Here is a 19,771-nt window from a genome sequence, read left to right as displayed (position 1 = left end):
TGTGTTCTTAGGCAAAATTGTGAGTGAGCCCACTCCCTTAGCTGAGAAGCAACCCCACACATGAATGGTCTCAGGATGCTTTACTGTTGGCATGACACAGGACTGATGGTGGCGCTCACCTTGTCTTCTACCTTTTGCAGAATATCAGTCTGTCCCTGATGTTTTTCTTGGAGAGAAGTGGCTTCTTTGCTGCCCTTCTTGACACCAGGCCATCCTCCAAAAGTCTTTGCCTCACTGTGTGTGCAGATGCACTGACACCTGCCTGCTGCCATTCCTGAGCGAGCTCTGTACTGGTGGTGCCGCGATCCCGCAGCTGAATCAGCTTTAGGAGACGGTCCTTGTGCTTGCTGGACTTTCTTGGGCGCCTTGAAGCCTTCTTCACAACAATTGAAGTTCTTGATGATCCGATAAATGGTTGATTTAGGTGCAATCCTACTGGCAGCAATATCCTTGCCTGTGAAGCCCTTTTTGTGCAAAGCAATGATGATGGCACGTGTTTCCTTGCAGGTAACCATGGTTGACAGAGGAAGAACAATGATTCCAAGCACCACCTTCCTTTTGAAGCTTTCAGTCTGTACTTCTACACCTGCATTGCTTGCTGTTTGGGGTTTTAGGCTGGGTTTCTGTACGGCAATTTGTGGCATCAGCTGATGTAAGAAGGGTTATATAATTAAATTTGATTTGATTTGTTATTCGAACTCAGTCAGCATGACAGAGTGATCTCCAGCCTTATCATAGTCAACATTCACACCTGTGTTAATGAGAGAATCACGGACATGATGTCAGCTGGTCCTTTTGTGGCAGGGCTGAAATGCAGTGGAAATGTTTTTTTGGGGATTCAGTTCATGACAAAGAGGGACTTTGCAATTAATTGCAATTCATCTGATCACTCTTCATAACATTCTGGAGTATATGCAAATTGCCATCATACATATTGAGGCAGCAGACTTTGTGAAAATTAATATTTGTGTCATTCTCAAAACTTTTGGCCACGACTGTACATGTCAAGTAAACAATTTCCAAAATGTGTCTGTTTTTATTATTTGCTTTGCTTTAATAAAGATTTTACATTTTTTTCATTAGAACAGCCTCTCTGGTATTAATTATAATTTATTTAGTGTTTACACTGTTCCAAGTTGTCCGAAATTATATTTATTATAATAATAATAACGTTCCTTTTTCTTGATCTCCTTATTGTTATTATTACTATTATTATGGTCATCCTCATGATAATAAGTAATGTCATTATCAGTAGTAGGCTTAGTATAGCAGCCTTGTATAACCACCAGCTGTTAGCCTAAGAGCGTATCCTGTTCAGTCTTAATACCATAACAAACTTAGGACTGACTATATTTCAATACTTATATAGGCTACTGTGTCAGTCAATCATTCATTTGTTTGTTATCACACAGCATGCGAGTCATTCATGATTTAAAATGCAATCAAGCGTTTTAGTTTGAAATTTTAAATAAAGCAAGCCTCGAATAATTAGCTTAAACAATAAATAAACTGTTCCATTTCGGCAATTGCATTACTTTATTTATTAAACAGTGTACGTAAAGCATCAGACAAGCTCAGTGAATATAGTTGATTTGTTTAAAACATCGGCTGTGTCTATATATGTAAAAATATGTTAATTGTTCGAAAGAACAGACCCAAATGGATTCAAGATATTTTAAAAATGCAGCTTTATTGCCGCACAATCCAGGTAAATTGTTTTGACTAGCCTGGCAGTGAACTTTACAACAGAAAATGCATGTATCTAAAATAGGCTAATTGATTTGTGATCTGTAGTTCGATATTGAATATTTGAGTAGGATGATTTGTTTAGGATCAACGCCAGACAGAGCAGCGAATAGTTGTATCCTAATATTTTGTAGGTCTATTCTTTTACTGAGCAACATTACAATATAGCATATTTAACTGTTTTGATCAGCACTGATTTAAACAAAAGGTAGGATATAGTCTGACCAGAAAGCTTCAAAATCAATTCAGAAAGTATTCACACCCGTTGACTTTTACCACTTTTGTTTTTACAGCCTGAATGTTCAAATGAATTATATAGAGATTCTGTGCCACTGATTTACTAAACACTATACCCCATAATGTCAAAGTGGAATTATGTTTTTAGAAATGTTCACAAATTCATTCAAATGAAAAGCTGAAGTATCTTGAGTCAAGAAGAGGGAAGATAATGAAAGTTGACAGAAGTAAGAAAAGGTAGACCTACTAATTAGTGTTTTTACTGATATTAAGTTTGTTTATGAATTATTAAGTGATTCAAACACGGAATTATTTTGATTTAATCAGTAACGAAATTACAGAAATCAGTAATGGAATTATTGCAATTGGCTACAATGGGAAATCCAATAGTAGTCACAAACCACAGTTGGGTGACCTGCTACTGTCATATCTTCCACTGGCATACTGTTATGTTCAGCTCATAACAGTTTTCTTTCTGTCTTCTTGTGGTAAAAGCAAGGCTGTAAAAACAGTCTAGACAACCCTTCACTCTCCCTTGCTCTCTCTGTCGCTCTTTCTCTTCTCTCACTCCTCTCTCTGTCCAGTTAATGTCACCTCTCCCGGCTCTTACTGACACCTACCATGACACCTACCCTCTTAACATTTACTCCAACAAGCATCCTTTCCCACTGAACCAATCAGAGGTTTGTTTCACAAGTTTGGACAGCACAATTCAGTACAGGAGAGTACAGAACAGTAAAGGAAACAAAAGTCGAATACAGTAGCGCACACGAGTAAAGTACAGTATAATGTACTGTACTGAACATATTTACTGTACTGTGCTCTACTGGGATGTCCAGATCTCTGACACAGATGGCTATGATTGGTTTAAATTTGGTCTGGTCCGGGCCAACCAAATGTGGTCGTGTTTAGGGGCGGAGCTCATTAGAATAATATCCAGTGTTTAGAATAATACACAAATATGCAAAATAAGGATATTGTATATTTGTACCTATTCAGGATACATCACCATGAAGAGAATTCCATTCATATTCATAATTATGCATTTCTGTATAGTACAGATCAGGGACCCATAATGACCCATAATGTAATTCCGTTCATGGCTGTAAATCCACTTGACCTACTACTGTACTACTGTGACACTCAAGGTGCCATGTCATAGCTGACACCCCATTCTTTCTGCAGACATCTTTGAATCAGAATTCAGAGCAGATATGTAACCATTTCTGGAAAACGCGGTCGCATAAAAAACCTGAGGGAGATTTTACTTCAATTCTGTTACCAAACTTTGCATCTGCATAGTTCTTCCAGTAAATGTGTTAATTGTATGGTTTGTTGAAATTTGAAATCAATGGTTTTTGTTTGGCATACATTTTAAAGTGAGAAATCTGTCAAAGCATAATTCAATTTCTGTGGAATTGCCCTACAGCTGACGACTGATAACCGGCATGTTCCTGTGCTGGCAGGCTAATTCAAATATTGTTGGACTTCGGTTGATGCTCTGTTATACTGGTATCTCAGCTTTCCAAATGTAGCCCTCTCATTAATAAAGTCAGGCTGTTGGAACTTGCTATATACCAAAGGCTGCACTTGGCTTATTAGGCTACTGGACGAGCCCCTGACATCATCTTGAACCAGTGTTTCACTTGTCTCAGTAGCATTACAATATGTTAACCAGACAGTGGACCGGTGAGTCAGACCTCTCGTGTATTGGCATTTATCTCTGTTACCACCAGCCAAAACCCAAGCAACACCAGCCTTTGTGTTGGGGTCTGAAATGTCAGGTTTTAGTTTTAATGAGTGTGCAATAAAAGGTCATAATTGTCAGTCATGGTGAGTGTGGTAGATTGGAACACTTAACTGGTCTGTTTGTTGCCACATACTGGTAATCATCAGCCTACTCCTCACCACCGCCGTTTCACTGTGTGGTTTTGCTCTGGCAAATGGCTCAGCAGTTCATTTGAATCTGTAGTGGAGAGTAAGGTCAATGAAGCCAGATGGAGAGCTATGGTGGGACTCTGGCCAAGACACTGACTGTTACTACAGCCTGGGATTCAATTAGACCTACAGCATGAACCTCACAATTACATCTCACTGCCAAAAGCCGACCTTGGTCAGACTAGCATCTCATTTCAATCAGTGTCTCACATAGCTTCCTAAACCTTGTAAACCACACAAACATATGTAGAAATTGGTGAACGCAGCAATATGTCTGGTTTACGTCACACACGCAACACACATCTCAGTGGTTTCCTTAACTAACCTCTCTCCCATTCCTTTGTATGAAGGTTCACCAAGAACCTGTCCCCAGACAAGATCAACCTCAGCACGCTGAAGGGCGAGGGTCAGCTGTCCAACCTGGAGCTGGATGAGGAGGTGCTGCAGAACATGCTGGACCTTCCCACCTGGTTGGCTGTCACCCGGGTCTACTGCAACAAGGCTGCAATCAGGGTGAGACAACTGTGTTCTTCTGATAATAAACCATGTCAAATCCATATCAGTCTTTCCCTAGGGCTGTGGCGGTCATGACATTTTGCGGCGGTTATTGTCATGCAAAATACTGCCCGTCTCACTGTAATTGACCATTAATTAACATAAACACGTTTAGAATCTCCAGGCCTCCACACTAGATGTCAACCGATTATGATTTTTCAATGCCGATACCGATTATTGGAGGATAAAAAAAAGCCGATACCGATTAAATCAACCGATTTTTATATATGTGTGTGTGTAATAAATGACAACAACAATACTGAATGAACAATGAACACTTTTATTTGAACTTAATATAATACATAAATAAAATTATTTAGTCTCAAATAAATAGTGCAAAAACAGTGTTGGAGAAGAAAGTAAAAGTGCAATATGTGCCATGCAAAAAAAGCTAGAGTTTAAGTTCCTTGCTCAGAACATAAAAGCTGGTGGTTCCTTTTAACATGAGTCTTCAATATTCCCAGGTAAGAAGTTTTAGGTTGTAGTTATTATATGACTATTTCTCTCTATACCATTTGTATTTCATATACCTTTGACTATTGGATGTTCTAATAGGCACTTTAGTATTGCCAGCCTAATCTTGGGAGTTGATAGGCTTGAAGTCATTAACAGCGCTGTGCATCCCAGCATTGCTAAGAGCTGCTGTTTGAATGAATGCTTATGACCCTGCTGCTGCCTTCCACCGCTCAATCAGACTGCTATCAAATCATATACTTAATTATAACATAGTAAACACACAGAAAGGAGAAAAGGCAAAGCAGGAAAAACCGCTGGTAGGCTTGGACATACAAGACAAACTGGCACAGAGAGACAGGAAACAATGGGATAAATACACTGGGGAAAACAAGCGACAACTGGAGGGGGTGGAGACAATAACGAGGACAGGTGAAACAGATCAGCGTGTGACAATCCCCCCAGGGGGCGCCACCAGGATGGCAGGGAGCCCAGCACCTCCACCGGGGCAAAACCTACCTGGTTGTCCAGGGTGTCGGCGGTGAAAGTCGACAGCAGTGGAACTCAGGTGATGGGAAAGGGACCAATAAAATGGGGGCTGGATCCAGGGCTGGCGATGAGGGCTGGATCCACCTTAAGGTGGTGTCCAGGTCTTGGTTGGCTCCCTCCAACTGACCGTTAGTTCGGGGATGGAATCCGGATGACAGGCTGGCCGACGACCCAATAAGGGTGCAGAATGTCTTCCAGAACTGAGATGAGAACCCTGATCGGAGACCATGTCTACCGGGAGTCCATGGATCCGGAAGACATGCTGCACCATAAGCTGGGCCGCCTCCTTGGCAGAAGGTAGTTTGGGGAGAGGGATGGAATGGGCAGCCTTGGAGAACTGGTCGACTACCGTCAGAATGACAGTCTTGCCATCAGACGGAGGGAGCCCAGTGACAAAGTCCAGAGATATGAGACCAGGGACGATGAGGAACCGGTAGTGGCTGCAGGAGGCCTGAAGGAGCTTGCCGTGGAGTCTTGTTTTGAGTATACACTGTGCATGCGGTGACAAAGGCAGAGACGTCAGGGACCATTGTGGGACACCAGAAATGTTGTTGAAGGCAGGCTAGTGTATGACAGGTCAGCCTGGAGGAATGAGCCCATTCCAGGACCCGGGACCGGACTGGATTAGGGACAAACAGCCGGTCAGCCGGCTCCCCCCTTCCGGTCCAGGCTGGGAGCGTTGTGCCTCACGGACCAGGTTCTCAATAACCCAATCTACAGTGGCAGCAAGGCATGAGGTAGGGAGAATGGTTTCAGAGGTCAAGGGTGTGGCAGAGGAACTGTATAGACGGGAGGGCGTCAGGCTTCACATTCTTAGACCCTGGGCGGTAGGAGATGGTGAAGTTAAATCTGGTGAACAGGAGGGCCCACCGGGCCTGCCTCGAGTTGAGGCGCTTGGCTGTACGGAGATTTTCCAGGTTATGGTTCGTCTAGATCAGGAATGGCTGTTCTGCTCCTTCCAGCCAGTGCCTCCACTCTTCCAACACCGTCTTCATCTCCTGGAGTTCTCGGTTGCCAACATTGTAGTTTCTTTCAGCAGGATTGAGACGATGGGACAGGAAGGCATAGGGATGGAGCTTCTGGTCCTGGGCAGATCGCTGGGACAGGATGGCCCCCACTCCAACATCTGAAGCATCAACTTCCACCACAAATTGACGCGAGGGCTCCGGATGGATGAGGATGGGTGCTGTTGTGAACCGATGCTTCAGGTCCACATAGGTTTTGTCGACAGGTGGAGACACACAGATATCATTGCATGCGTGACAGAAGAGCACAATATGTACTAAAAATATTTTTACCATGCTGCGGACACTCCTCAGCTCGGCAAAAAAAACTATAAGAATGATGGTGGGGCGGCCAGTGGCACTGTATCCCCCTACTGCGGATTCAATCTTTAAGGTCATAATTTGCAGGCCAAAGGAAGCAAAGCAGTAAAGCACTGCCAGGCAAAACCTATGGTGAGCGGTTTGACAAGACCATGTTATTGTGGTTTCACCGTGTAGCCTTTAGCTCCATCAATGAAAGCCACAGAGGGCATAAGCTACCCATGCTCCCTGGTAGCAGTCCAGAGATAAGCAGCACTGTTATCTGATAACACTGAGATCAGTGCACGTGTCTCTAGACCCACTGCTATCTCAAGATAACAGAGTGAGAAACAGCGTGGAAGAACACAAAAGGTCAGAGGCTAGCAACAGCACCAGCCACAGCCCTGAATAGATCAGACTGTTTAGGGAGATGTGGACTAGATCCGAGGAGATGAGCTCTGTATGGGTTGCCTCTGTAGGGCCCTGGTGTCCCTTTTATCTTCAGTATTACTAGTTTGAAGCCAGTCTAGATCAGATATTAGTCTGTAAGGAGAGTTCTTACTTGTGTTTCTTGGTGTAAGCTCTCTTTTGCACAGTGAATGATAAACATTCCAGTAGAACAGTGCTGAGGAAAGTGTTTGTGCATGACTGGTCCCTGCTGTTTTGTCTCCCTTAGATACAGTGGACAAAGTTGAAGACCAGCCCTATTTGCCTGGTATGAATTCTGCCCTTTGTTCTATTTCCTCCATGAGTTTGTTGACTTTCCTCTTTTTCTTTCTCTCGCTCTCCATCTGTCCCTCTCCCTTTCTTTCTCTTGTAACAGATTGTATTGGTTTCATGTTGTTATACTGCTATCAGGGTGTGGCCTCAGGCTATAGCCTACAATGTTGACCCATGGTATCCTTGCAGTTCCTGGACAAAGTAGAAGTGGAGATGAGAACGTGTGAGGAGCCCCGCGCCCCAAATGGCCCCTCCCCTATTGCCATCACTGCTGGCCAGAGGTAAGCCTTATCTGTTCTCTGTTTGGAACCTTTTGAGGGATTTTACTGTTCATGCTCTTTACCAGTGAAAGGATAGGTACATAGTTATCTGCAATTGTTCATATGTTGTTAGTAATAATGTGATAAAGTCTACATTCTCATCAAATGTTCTATTCCTATGTCTTTCTGCAGTGAGTATGGCTTTGCTGAGAAGGTGGTGGAGGGTATGTCAGTCATCATCAACTCTATCACCATCAAGGTGCAGTCCCGTGCCTTCCACGCCTCCTTCGAGCTCTGGCAGCTCCAGGGTAACAGTCTCAACCCCAAATGGCAGAAGACTGACCTCCGCTACACCCGCATCACAGACCCAAAAAGAGGAGAGGTACGCTCATATGATTGAATTAACACGGTTATATTGCATTTATGTAAATACCCCCTCCCCCCCCTGTGTTCACCTTCCTTCCTGTCAAGCCACAGTATATATTGTACAGCATGTCCAAATTACATGATACCTAGAAAGAAACCTAAAGAGGAACCAGGCTATGTGGGGTGGCCAGTCCTCTTCTGGCTGTGCCGGTGGAGATTATAACAGAATATGGCCAAGATGTTCAAATGTTCATAAATGACCAGCATGGTCGAATAATAATAAGGCAGAACAGTTGAAACTGGAGCAGCAGCACGGTCAGGTGGACTGGGGACAGCAAGGAGTCATCATGTCAGGTAGTCCTGGGGCATGGTCCTAGGGCTCAGGTCCTCCGAGAGAGAGAAAGAAAGAGAGAAGGAGAGAATTAGAGAACGCACACTTAGATTCACACAGGACACCGAATAGGACAGGAGAAGTACTCCAGATATAACAAACTGACCCTAGCCCCCCGACACATAAACTACTGCAGCATAAATACTGGAGGCTGAGACAGGAGGGTTCAGGAGACACTGTGGCCCCATCCGAGGACACCCCCGGACAGGGCCAAACAGGAAGGATATAACCCCACCCACTTTGCCAAAGCACAGCTCCCACACCACAGTTAGTACAACATGTCCAGGTTACATGGTACAGCGTGTCCAGGTTACATGGTACAGCATGTCCAGGTTACATGGTACAGCATGTCCAGGTTACGTGGTACAGTTAGTACAGCATGTCCAGGTTACATGGTACAGTTAGTACAGCATGTCCAGGTTACACAGTACAGTTAGTACAGCATGTCCAGGTTACATGGTACAGTTAGTACAGCATGTCCAGGTTACATGGTACAGCATGTCCAGGATACATGGTACAGCATGTCCAGGTTACATGGTACAGTTAGTACAGCATGCCCAGGTTACATGGTACAGTTAGTACAGCATGTCCAGGTTACATGGTACAGTATGTCCAGGTTACATGATACAGTTAGTACAGCATGTCTAGGTTACAGCATGTCCAGGGTACAGCATGTCCAGGTTACATGGTACAGTTAGTACATCATGTCCAGGTAACATGGTACAGTTGGTACAGCATGTCCAGGTTACATGGTACAGTTAGTACAGCATGTCCAGGTTACATGGTACAGTATGTCCAGGTTACATGATACAGTTAGTACAGCATGTCTAGGTTACATGGTACAGCATGTCCAGGTTACATGGTACAGTTAGTACATCATGTCCAGGTTACATGGTACAGTTAGTACAGCATGTCCAGGTTACATGGTACAGTATGTCCAGGTTACATGGTACAGCATGTCCAGGTTACATGGTACAGCATGTCCAGGTAACATGGTACAGTTAGTACAGCATGTCCAGGTTACATGGTACAGTTAGTACAGCATGTCCAGGTTACTTGGTACAGTTAGTACAGCATGTCCAGGTTACATGGTACAGTTAGTACAGCATGTCCAGGTACACATGTGGTTACAGTACAGTTAGTACATCATGTCCAGGTAACATGGTACAGTTAGTACAGCATGTCCAGGTTACATGGTACAGTTAGTACAGCATGTCCAGGTTACATGGTACAGTTAGTACAGCATGTCCAGGTTACATGGTACAGTTAGTACAGCATGTCCAGGTTACATGGTACAGTTGGTACAGCATGTCCAGGTTACATGGTACAGCATGTCCAGGTTACATGGTACAGTTAGTACAGCATGTCCAGGTTACATGGTACAGTATGTCCAGGTTACATGGTACAGTTAGTACAGCATGTCCAGGTTACATGGTACAGTACAGCATGTCCAGGTTACATGGTACAGCATGTCCAGGTTAGTACAGTTAGTACAGCATGTCCAGGTTACATGGTACAGTTAGTACAGCATGTCCAGGTTACATGGTACAGTATGTCCAGGTTACATGGTACAGCATGTCCAGGTTACATGGTACAGCATGTCCAGGTAACATGGTACAGTTAGTACAGCATGTCCAGGTTACATGGTACAGTTAGTACAGCATGTCCAGGGTACAGTTGGTACAGCATGTCCAGTTAGTACAGCATGTCCAGGTTACATGGTACAGTTAGTACAGCATGTCCAGGTTACACAGTACAGCACAGTTAGTACATGTCCAGGTTACAGTACAGCATGTCCAGGTTACAGGTTACAGTTAGTACAGCATGTCCAGGTTACATGGTACAGTTAGTACAGCATGTCCAGGTTACATGGTACAGTTAGTACAGCATGTCCAGGTTACATGATACAGTTAGTACAGCATGTCCAGGTTACATGATACAGTTAGTACAGCATGTCCAGGTTACATGGTACAGTTAGTACAGCATGTCCAGGTTACTTGGTACAGTTAGTACAGCATATCCAGGTTACATGGTACAGTTAGTACAGCATGTCCAGATTACACAGTACAGTTAGTACAGCATGTCCAGGTTACATGGTACAGTTAGTACAGCATGTCCAGGTTACATGGTACAGTTAGTACAGCATGTCCAGGTTACATGGTACAGTTAGTACAGCATGTCCAGGTTACATGGTACAGTTAGTACAGCATGTCCAGGTTACATGGTACAGTTAGTACAGCATGTCCAGGTTACATGGTACAGTTAGTACAGCATGTCCAGGTTACATGGTACAGTTAGTACAGCATGTTCCATGGTTACAGCATGTCCAGGTTACATGGTACAGTTAGTACAGCATGTCCAGGTTACAGTTGGTACAGCATGTCCAGGTTACATGGTACAGTACACATGGTACATGGTACATGGTACAGTTAGTACAGCATGTCCAGGTTACATGGTACAGTTAGTACAGCATGTCCAGGTTACACAGTACAGTTAGTACAGCATGTCCAGGTTACATGGTACAGTTAGTACAGCATGTCCAGGTTACATGGTACAGTTAGTACAGCATGTCCAGGTTACATGGTACAGTTAGTACAGCATGTCCAGGTTACATGGTACAGTTAGTACAGCATGTCCAGGTTACATGGTACAGTTAGTACAGCATGTCCAGGTTACATGGTACAGTTAGTACAGCATGTCCAGGTTACAGTACAGTTTACAGCATGTCCAGGTTACATGGTACAGTTAGTACAGCATGTCCAGGTTACATGGTACAGTTAGTACAGCATGTCCAGGTTACATGGTACAGTTAGTACAGCATGTCCAGGTTACATGGTACAGTTAGTACAGCATGTCCAGGTTACATGGTACAGTTAGTACAGCATGTCCAGGTTACATGGTACAGTTAGTACAGCATGTCCAGGTTACATGGTACAGTTAGTACAGCATGTCCAGGTTACATGGTACAGTTAGTACAGCATGTCCAGGTTACATGTCCAGGGTACAGTTAGTACAGCATGTCCAGGTTACATGGTACAGTTAGTACAGCATGTCCAGGTTACATGGTACAGTTAGTACAGCATGTCCAGGTTACACAGTACAGTTAGTACAGCATGTCCAGGTTACATGGTACAGTTAGTACAGCATGTCCAGGTTACATGGTACAGTTAGTACAGCATGTCCAGGTTACATGGTACAGTTAGTACAGCATGTCCAGGTTACATGTGGTACAGTTAGTACAGCATGTCCAGGTTACATGGTACAGTTAGTACAGCATGTCCAGGTTACATGGTACAGTTAGTACAGCATGTCCAGGTTACATGGTACAGTTAGTACAGCATGTCCAGGTTACATGGTACAGTTAGTACAGCATGTCCAGGTTACATGGTACAGTTAGTACAGCATGTCCAGGTTACATGGTACAGTTAGTACAGCATGTCCAGGTTACATGGTACAGTTAGTACAGCATGTCCAGGTTACACAGTACAGTTAGTACAGCATGTCCAGGTTACACGGTACAGTTAGTACAGCATGTCCAGGTTACATGGTACATGTTAGTACAGCATGTCCAGGTTACATGGTACAGTTAGTACAGCATGTCCAGGTTACATGGTACAGTTAGTACAGCATGTCCAGGTTACATGGTACAGTTAGTACAGCATGTCCAGGTTACATGGTACAGTTAGTACAGCATGTCCAGGTTACATGGTACAGTTAGTACAGCATGTCCAGGTTACATGGTACAGTTAGTACAGCATGTCCAGGTTACATGGTACAGTTAGTACAGCATGTCCAGGTTACATGGTACAGTTAGTACAGCATGTCCAGGTTACATGGTACAGTTAGTACAGCATGTCCAGGTTACATGGTACAGTTAGTACAGCATGTCCAGGTTACATGGTACAGTTAGTCCAGCATGTCCAGGTTACATGGTACAGTTAGTACAGCATGTCCAGGTTACATGGTACAGTTAGTACAGCATGTCCAGGTTACATGGTACAGTTAGTACAGCATGTCCAGGTTACACAGTACAGTTAGTACAGCATGTCCAGGTTACATGGTACAGCATGTCCAGGTTACATGGTACAGTTAGTACAGCATGTCCAGGTTACATGGTACAGTTAGTACAGCATGTCCAGGTTACATGGTACAGTTAGTACAGCATGTCCAGGTTACATGGTACAGCATGTCCAGGTAATATGGTACAGTTAGTACAGCATGTCCAGGTTACATGGTACAGTTAGTACAGCATGTCCAGGTTACATGGTACAGTTAGTACAGCATGTCCAGGTTACATGGTACAGTTAGTACAGCATGTCCAGGTTACATGGTACAGTTAGTCCAGCATGTCCAGGTTACACGGTACAGTTAGTACAGCATGTCCAGGTTACATGGTACAGTTAGTACAACATGTCCAGGTTACATGGTACAGTTAGTACAGCATGTCCAGGTTACATGGTACAGTTAGTACAGCATGTCCAGGTTACATGGTACAGTTAGTACAGCATGTCCAGGTTACACGGTACAGTTAGTACAGCATGTCCAGGTTACATGGTACAGCATGTCCAGGTTACATGGTACAGTTAGTACAGCATGTCCAGGTTACATGGTACAGTTAGTACAGCATGTCCAGGTTACATGGTACAGTTAGTACAGCATGTCCAGGTTACATGGTACAGTTAGTACAGCATGTCCAGGTTACATGATACAGTTAGTACAGCATGTCCAGGTTACATGGTACAGTTAGTACAGCATGTCCAGGTTACATGGTACAGTTAGTACAGCATGTCCAGGTTACATGGTACAGTTAGTACAGCATGTCCAGGTTACATGGTACAGTTAGTACAGCATGTCCAGGTAACATGGTACAGTTAGTACAGCATGTCCAGGTTACATGGTACAGTTAGTACAGCATGTCCAGGTTACATGGTACAGTTAGTACAGCATGTCCAGGTTACACGGTACAGTTAGTACAGCATGTCCAGGTTACATGGTACAGTTAGTACAGCATGTCCAGGTTACATGGTACAGTTAGTACAGCATGTCCAGGTTACACGGTACAGTTAGTACAGCATGTCCAGGTACAGCATGTACAGCCAGGTTACATGGTACAGTTAGTACAGCATGTCCAGGTTACATGGTACAGTTAGTACAGCATGTCCAGGTTACATGGTACAGTATGTCCAGGTTACATGGTACAGCATGTCCAGGTTACATGGTACAGTTAGTACAGCATGTCCAGGTTACATGGTACAGTTAGTACAGCATGTCCAGGTTACATGGTACAGTTAGTACAGCATGTCCAGGTTACATGGTACAGTTAGTACAGCATGTCCAGGTTACATGGTACAGTTAGTACAGCATGTCCAGGTTACATGGTACAGTTAGTACAGCATGTCCAGGTTACATGGTACAGTTAGTACAGCATGTCCAGGTTACATGGTACAGTTAGTACAGCAGGTCCAGGTTACATGGTACAGTTAGTACAGCATGTCCAGGTTACATGGTACAGTTAGTACAGCAGGTCCAGGTTACATGGTACAGTTAGTACAGCATGTCCAGGTTACATGGTACAGTTAGTACAGCATGTCCAGGTTACATGGTACAGTTAGTACAGCATGTCCAGGTTACATGGTACAGTTAGTACAGCATGTCCAGGTTACATGGTACAGTTAGTACAGCATGTCCAGGTTACATGGTACAGTTAGTCCAGCATGTCCAGGTAACATGGTACAGTTAGTACAGCATGTCCAGGTTACACAGTACAGTTAGTCCAGCATGTCCAGGTAACATGGTACAGTTAGTACAGCATGTCCAGGTAACATGGTACAGTTAGTACAGCATGTCCAGGTTACATGGTACAGTTAGTACAGCATGTCCAGGTTACATGGTACAGTTAGTACAGCATGTCCAGGTAACATGGTACAGTTAGTACAGCATGTCCAGGTTACACAATACAGTTAGTATATCATGACCAGGTTACACGGTACAGTTAGATTTTTTTGCCCCTCTAAATGAGATCCAGTAATCAAGTTATCAGGAAATGCATATGCGTAAGCCTCAGAGATGACCTCTTTTACATGGTCTCCCTGTTTGTCTCGTAAAGACACAGATTGTTTGGCCAGTTTACTTCAGGCTCCTCCTACACACTGGTTCCCTAATATGTATATTGTGTCTGTCTGTCCAACCTCCCAGGTGTTGACGTTTAAGGAGATCAACTGGCAGAGTCTGCGTATCGAGGCTGATGCCATAGAGAGTGAGGACCAGGACCTGAACAGTACCCCACTACGCCTCATCACCAACCAGGGACGCATCCGCATTGCCTTGAAGCGCAGGGTAAGACTGGGCCATGGGGGTGGGGTTTTCTTGATGTGACTTTTCCCCAACAGCTTCCCCATGTTACAGTTTCTCAAATGCAACCGTTCTCATGGTGTATCATACGTAAATAAACAAACAACATTGTGTCATTGACTAAGCAGTAAAATGATTGTCTTATGACGACTAACCAGGTTTCTCCTCTCTTTAATCATACCCCAGCTGAAGGACTGTAACGTGCTGGCCTCTAAGCTACTCTTCATCCTGGATGACCTGCTGTGGGTGCTGACGGACTCTCAGCTCAAAGCTGTCATCCACTACGCCAAGTCCCTGAGCGAGGCTATGGAGAAGTCTGCCCAGCAGAGGAAGAGCATGGCCGCAAAGTCCCTACAGGTACCATCCTTCTGCCTTCCTCTTATGTGTTAGAAACAGTACAGAGTCTGCAGCCCACACTTATATTGTACTGCAGTTCAAGTCTAACTATATTACTGAGCTGCTGTCTATCTACTCACTCAAACATTTTGTATAGATATTATAATAGCCTGTGTACTAATTGCAGTCATATTGTTGATATTATTCTCTCTGTGTTAGACTGCACCACCTTCCCCTGGTATACACGCTCTATGGACAAACCCTCCACCCTCTCCCAGTGGTGGAGTCCCCAGTACCCTGGACCAGTACTTTGATCAACACGATGTCAAAGAGTCCTCCTACCACACCTTCATCTCTCGTCTAGACCTGCACATATGCAACGACAGTTCCTCAGCAGACCCCGGTTAGTCCCACAGACACCCCAAAGATATGTCATGCACAGAATTAGACTATAACCTATGCCCCTCAAACTCATCTCTGGACCTTGAAGCCAGTTCTACTGTGTGTTTTCATTGTTGCCCTCTAATCAGGGACTGATTTAGAACTGGGACACCAGGTGGGTGCAATTAATTATCAGGTAGAACAGAAAACCAGCAGGCTCCAGACCTCGTAGGTTAAGAGTTGAATAGCCCTGACCTATGACCTTTGTAGCTTTTCTGCCTGAAGTGATCTTATCTCTCATTTCTGGTTGTCTTTAATTTAGCCAATTAGTGGGTGAAAACACACTTTGGTAATGAAATTGCATTTCCTATTGTTATAAAATAAAAATGTGATGCTGCTTCTCGCAGCGACTTTTGAGGATTTTACATGGTGGTGTGGTCAAATCAAACTTTATTTGTCACATGTGCTTACTACAACAAGTGTAGACTTTACTGTGAAATGCTTACTTACAAGCCCTTAACCAACACTGCAGTTCAAGAAGAAGAAAATATTTACCAAGTAGACTAAAATAAAAAGTAATAATAAAAAGTAACACAATAAGAATAACAATAACGAGGTTATATACAGGGGGCACCGGTACTGAGTCAGTGTGCAGGGGTACAGGGTAGTTGAGGTAATCTGTACATGTAGGTGGGGGCGAAGTGACTATGCATAGGTAACAAACAAACAGCGAGTTGCAGCAGTGTACAAAAGGGAGGGGGGTCAATGTATACCTCTTTAAGGAATACCTAGGATAGGATAAAGTAATCCTTCTCCCCCTCCCCCCCCCCCTTAAAAGACCTAGATGCACTATTGTAAAGTGGCTGTTCCACTGGATGTCATAAGGTGAAAGCACCAATTTGTAAGTCGCTCTGGATAAGAGCGTCTGCTAAATGACTTAAATGTAAATGTAAATGTAAATTGTTTGGTGGCGATTTAATGAATTGTTCAGCAGTCTTACGGCTTAGCGGTGGAAGCTGTTGAGAAGCCTTTTGATCCTAGACTTGGCACTCGGGTACTGGTGGTCTTCTGCAAAGTTGTTTCCACGGGTGGCAAAAAGCTCAATTAACATGACAGAGGAGGGAGACACATTCATAACTAGAGTGCAGAGGCCTGCCCGCCGTCCCGGCATAGAGCCTCATCTGTGCAAAAGCCCACCATTCGACCCCATATGGAATCTGTTTTTTCGTCAATATAGCCATGCAGCACACTGAACATACCCTATGCTGTTTCATGCTCGGGAATCGTAAGACAGAACAATATGTCCTCATGAATAGCTTCCCCCGACATGTATAGCGAACAAAAGTCAACGCATGGGCATCTCTGCCCTCACAGCTGATGTCCATTTGGAGAGCATAATCTCTCCGTATCCCAGTCTGCTGTCCCCACATGCTTCAAGATGGCCACCATTGTTCCTGTACCCAAGAAATCAAAGGTAACTGAACTAAACAGACGACACAACAGTAGTAGGCTTGATTACTCACAATGACGAGACAGCCTACAGGGAGGAGGCTCTGGGAGTGTGGTGCCAGGAAAATTACCTTTCACTCAATGTCAACAAAACAAAGGGGATGATCGTAGACTTCAGGAAACAGCAGAGGGAGCAACCCCCTATCCACATCGACGGAACCACAGTGGAGGTGGAAAGCTTCAAGTTTCTACACATCACTGACAAACTGAAATGGTCCAACTACAAATACAGTGTGGCGAAGAAGGCGCAACAGCGCCTCTTCAACCTCAGGAGGCTGAAGAAATTTGTCGAGACACCTAATTTTGGAGAAATGTCCTCTGGTCTGATGAAATAAAAATAGAACTGTTTAGCCATAATGACCATCGTTATGTTTGGAGGAAAAAGGGGGAGGCTTGCAAGCCGACGAACACAATCCCAACCGCAAAGCACGGGGTTGGCAGCATCATGTTGTGGGGGTGTTTTGCTGCAGAAAGGACTGGTGTACTTCACAAAATTGATGGTATCATGAGGGAGGAAATGATGTATTGAAGCAACAGCTCAAGACATTGGTCAGGAAGTTAATGCTTGGTCGCAAATGGGTCTTCCAAATGGACAATGACCCCAAGAATACTTCCAAAGTAGTGGCAAAATTGCATAAGGACAACAAAGTCAAGGTATTGGAGTGGCCATCACAAAGCCCTGACTTCAACCCCATAGAAAATGTGTGGGCAGAACTGAAAAAGCGTGTGCGAGCAAGGAGTCCTACAAACCTGACGTAGTTACACCAGCTCTGTCAGGAGGAATGGGCCAAAATTCAACCAACTTATTGTGGGAAGCTTATGGAAGGCTACCTGAAACATTTGACCCAAGATAAACAATTTTAAGGCAATGCTACCAAATACTAATTGAGTGTATGTAAACTTCTGACCCACTGGGAATGTGATGAAAGAAATACAAGCTGAAATAAATCACTACTATTATTCTGACATTTCACATTCTTAAAATAAAGTGATTATCCTAACTGACCTAAAACAGGGAATTTTTACTGGGATTAAATGTCAGGACTAAAATGTATTTAAATGTATTTGGCTAAGGTGTATGTAAACTTCCAACTTCAACTGTACATAGACTTTAAATCACTGGCCACTTTAATAAATGGAACACTAGTCACTTTAATAATGTTTACATATTTTGCATTTCTCATCTCATATGTATATACTATATTCTATTCTACGGTGTCTTAGTTTATTCCGCTCTGACACTGCTCGTCCATATATTTATATATTCTTAATTCCATTCCTTTACTTAGATTTATGTGTTTATGTTGTGAAATGGTTAGATATGACTTGTTAAATATTACTGCACTGTACTGTTGGAGCTTCAAACACAAGCATTTCTCCACTCCCGCAATAACATCTGCTAAACATGTGTATGTGACTGATACATTTTGATTTGATTTGATCAAAGTCTCTGTAATAATGTATAGTGGGCATAGCCATTCACTGTGGGAATGATTCAAGTGCAACGGTCAGGTGCGGCCTTTTCCCATGATCTAAGGGGCTCTCTCGTTTAATTTTATCTTTTAGATTTTAAGAATTTTCATTTCGATTTTTAAGGTTAACCACATTACAATGATTTTGAGATACAAAGACAATGTTTATATATTTTATTCTTCGGGATTTTGAAAATTCTCCCACGATCCCATTTTTTGGTTTTCTTAGAGGAGTATTTACACAAAAATCCACCCTCCAATTATGGTCTTGATGATGAAAGTTTGTTGTCAGAGTTGAACAAAGCTTTTGACCTTTGACTTCTCATGTCACACAGATGAGCCTCCTCCTCCATGCCCCCATGGTGCAATGCAGCTGACCTTCCGCAAGCTTGGTTTTGACTACTACCCCATCCACAGGCCTGGTGAGTGTCGTTCCCCCGATCGGTCAAGAGACTTGTGCTACTATTTGTTATAATTAGAGCTCACGTTTATTCACTGCTGTCCACCACATTCTTTGTTAGTGCTCCCACTGAAATATCAACCTACATTCAGACTTCTAGTAAACCTCCTCTCCATTAATTCATGCGAACTAATAGCCTTTTTGTACATAGTCCCCCCATTTTAAGGGACCAAAAGTATTGGGACAAATTCACTTATGTGTATTAAAGTAGTCAAAAGTTAAGTATTAATACTCATATTCATAGCACACATTGACTGCATCAATCTTGTGACTCATACATTTGTTGGAAACATTTGCTATTTGTTTTGGTTATAATCCTGAATGAATCGTGAATAATGATGAGTGAGAAAGTTAGACGCACACATATCATACACCCCCCCAACAAAAAAATGCTAACCTACCCTGTTATTGTAATGTTGAGAGGTTAGCATGTCTTGGGTGTATGATATTTGTGTGTCTAATTCAGGCTTATCCGTAATCATTGTAACATGATTCCTAGTATATGAAACCTCAACCTCCATTCAGACTTCTATTAAGCCTCCTCTCCATTCATTCATGCAAACTAATAGCCTGGATGGCGAAGGATGCCCATTGCTATTATTCTCAGTGGAATTATTTGACTGTAGAATGTGGAGCACCTCAATTCCTTCTCGAACTCTCCACATCACTTCATCAGAACTACTGGTCTGTTACACAATTATGGAAAACACATTTTAAGGGAGATTGGAATGGTTTGCTTGAGC

The 19,771-nt window shown here is 43.4% G+C and overlaps 1 protein-coding gene across 2 annotated transcripts in view; it reads left to right on the top strand.

Moving 5' to 3' along the window:
• The window catches only part of LOC115102306 (bridge-like lipid transfer protein family member 3A), a 49,173-nt gene that overhangs the window by 18,421 nt on the left and 10,981 nt on the right, over window positions 1-19,771 (top strand). For both annotated transcript variants that reach the window (XM_029622127.2, XM_029622126.2), the window contains exons 2-9: window positions 4,272-4,434; window positions 7,459-7,497; window positions 7,692-7,783; window positions 7,955-8,144; window positions 14,715-14,855; window positions 15,057-15,227; window positions 15,426-15,609; window positions 18,904-18,990. In XM_029622127.2, the coding sequence (XP_029477987.2) occupies window positions 4,272-4,434; window positions 7,459-7,497; window positions 7,692-7,783; window positions 7,955-8,144; window positions 14,715-14,855; window positions 15,057-15,227; window positions 15,426-15,609; window positions 18,904-18,990 (1,067 nt within the window). The remainder of the gene's footprint in view (window positions 1-4,271; window positions 4,435-7,458; window positions 7,498-7,691; window positions 7,784-7,954; window positions 8,145-14,714; window positions 14,856-15,056; window positions 15,228-15,425; window positions 15,610-18,903; window positions 18,991-19,771) is intronic.

Source organism: Oncorhynchus nerka, linkage group LG20 (genome assembly GCF_034236695.1).
Source record: "Oncorhynchus nerka isolate Pitt River linkage group LG20, Oner_Uvic_2.0, whole genome shotgun sequence".
In the NCBI taxonomy this organism is placed as follows: domain Eukaryota; kingdom Metazoa; phylum Chordata; class Actinopteri; order Salmoniformes; family Salmonidae; genus Oncorhynchus; species Oncorhynchus nerka.
Note: the sequence above shows the minus strand (reverse complement) of the source record. Positions and strands in the feature narration are given on the sequence as shown.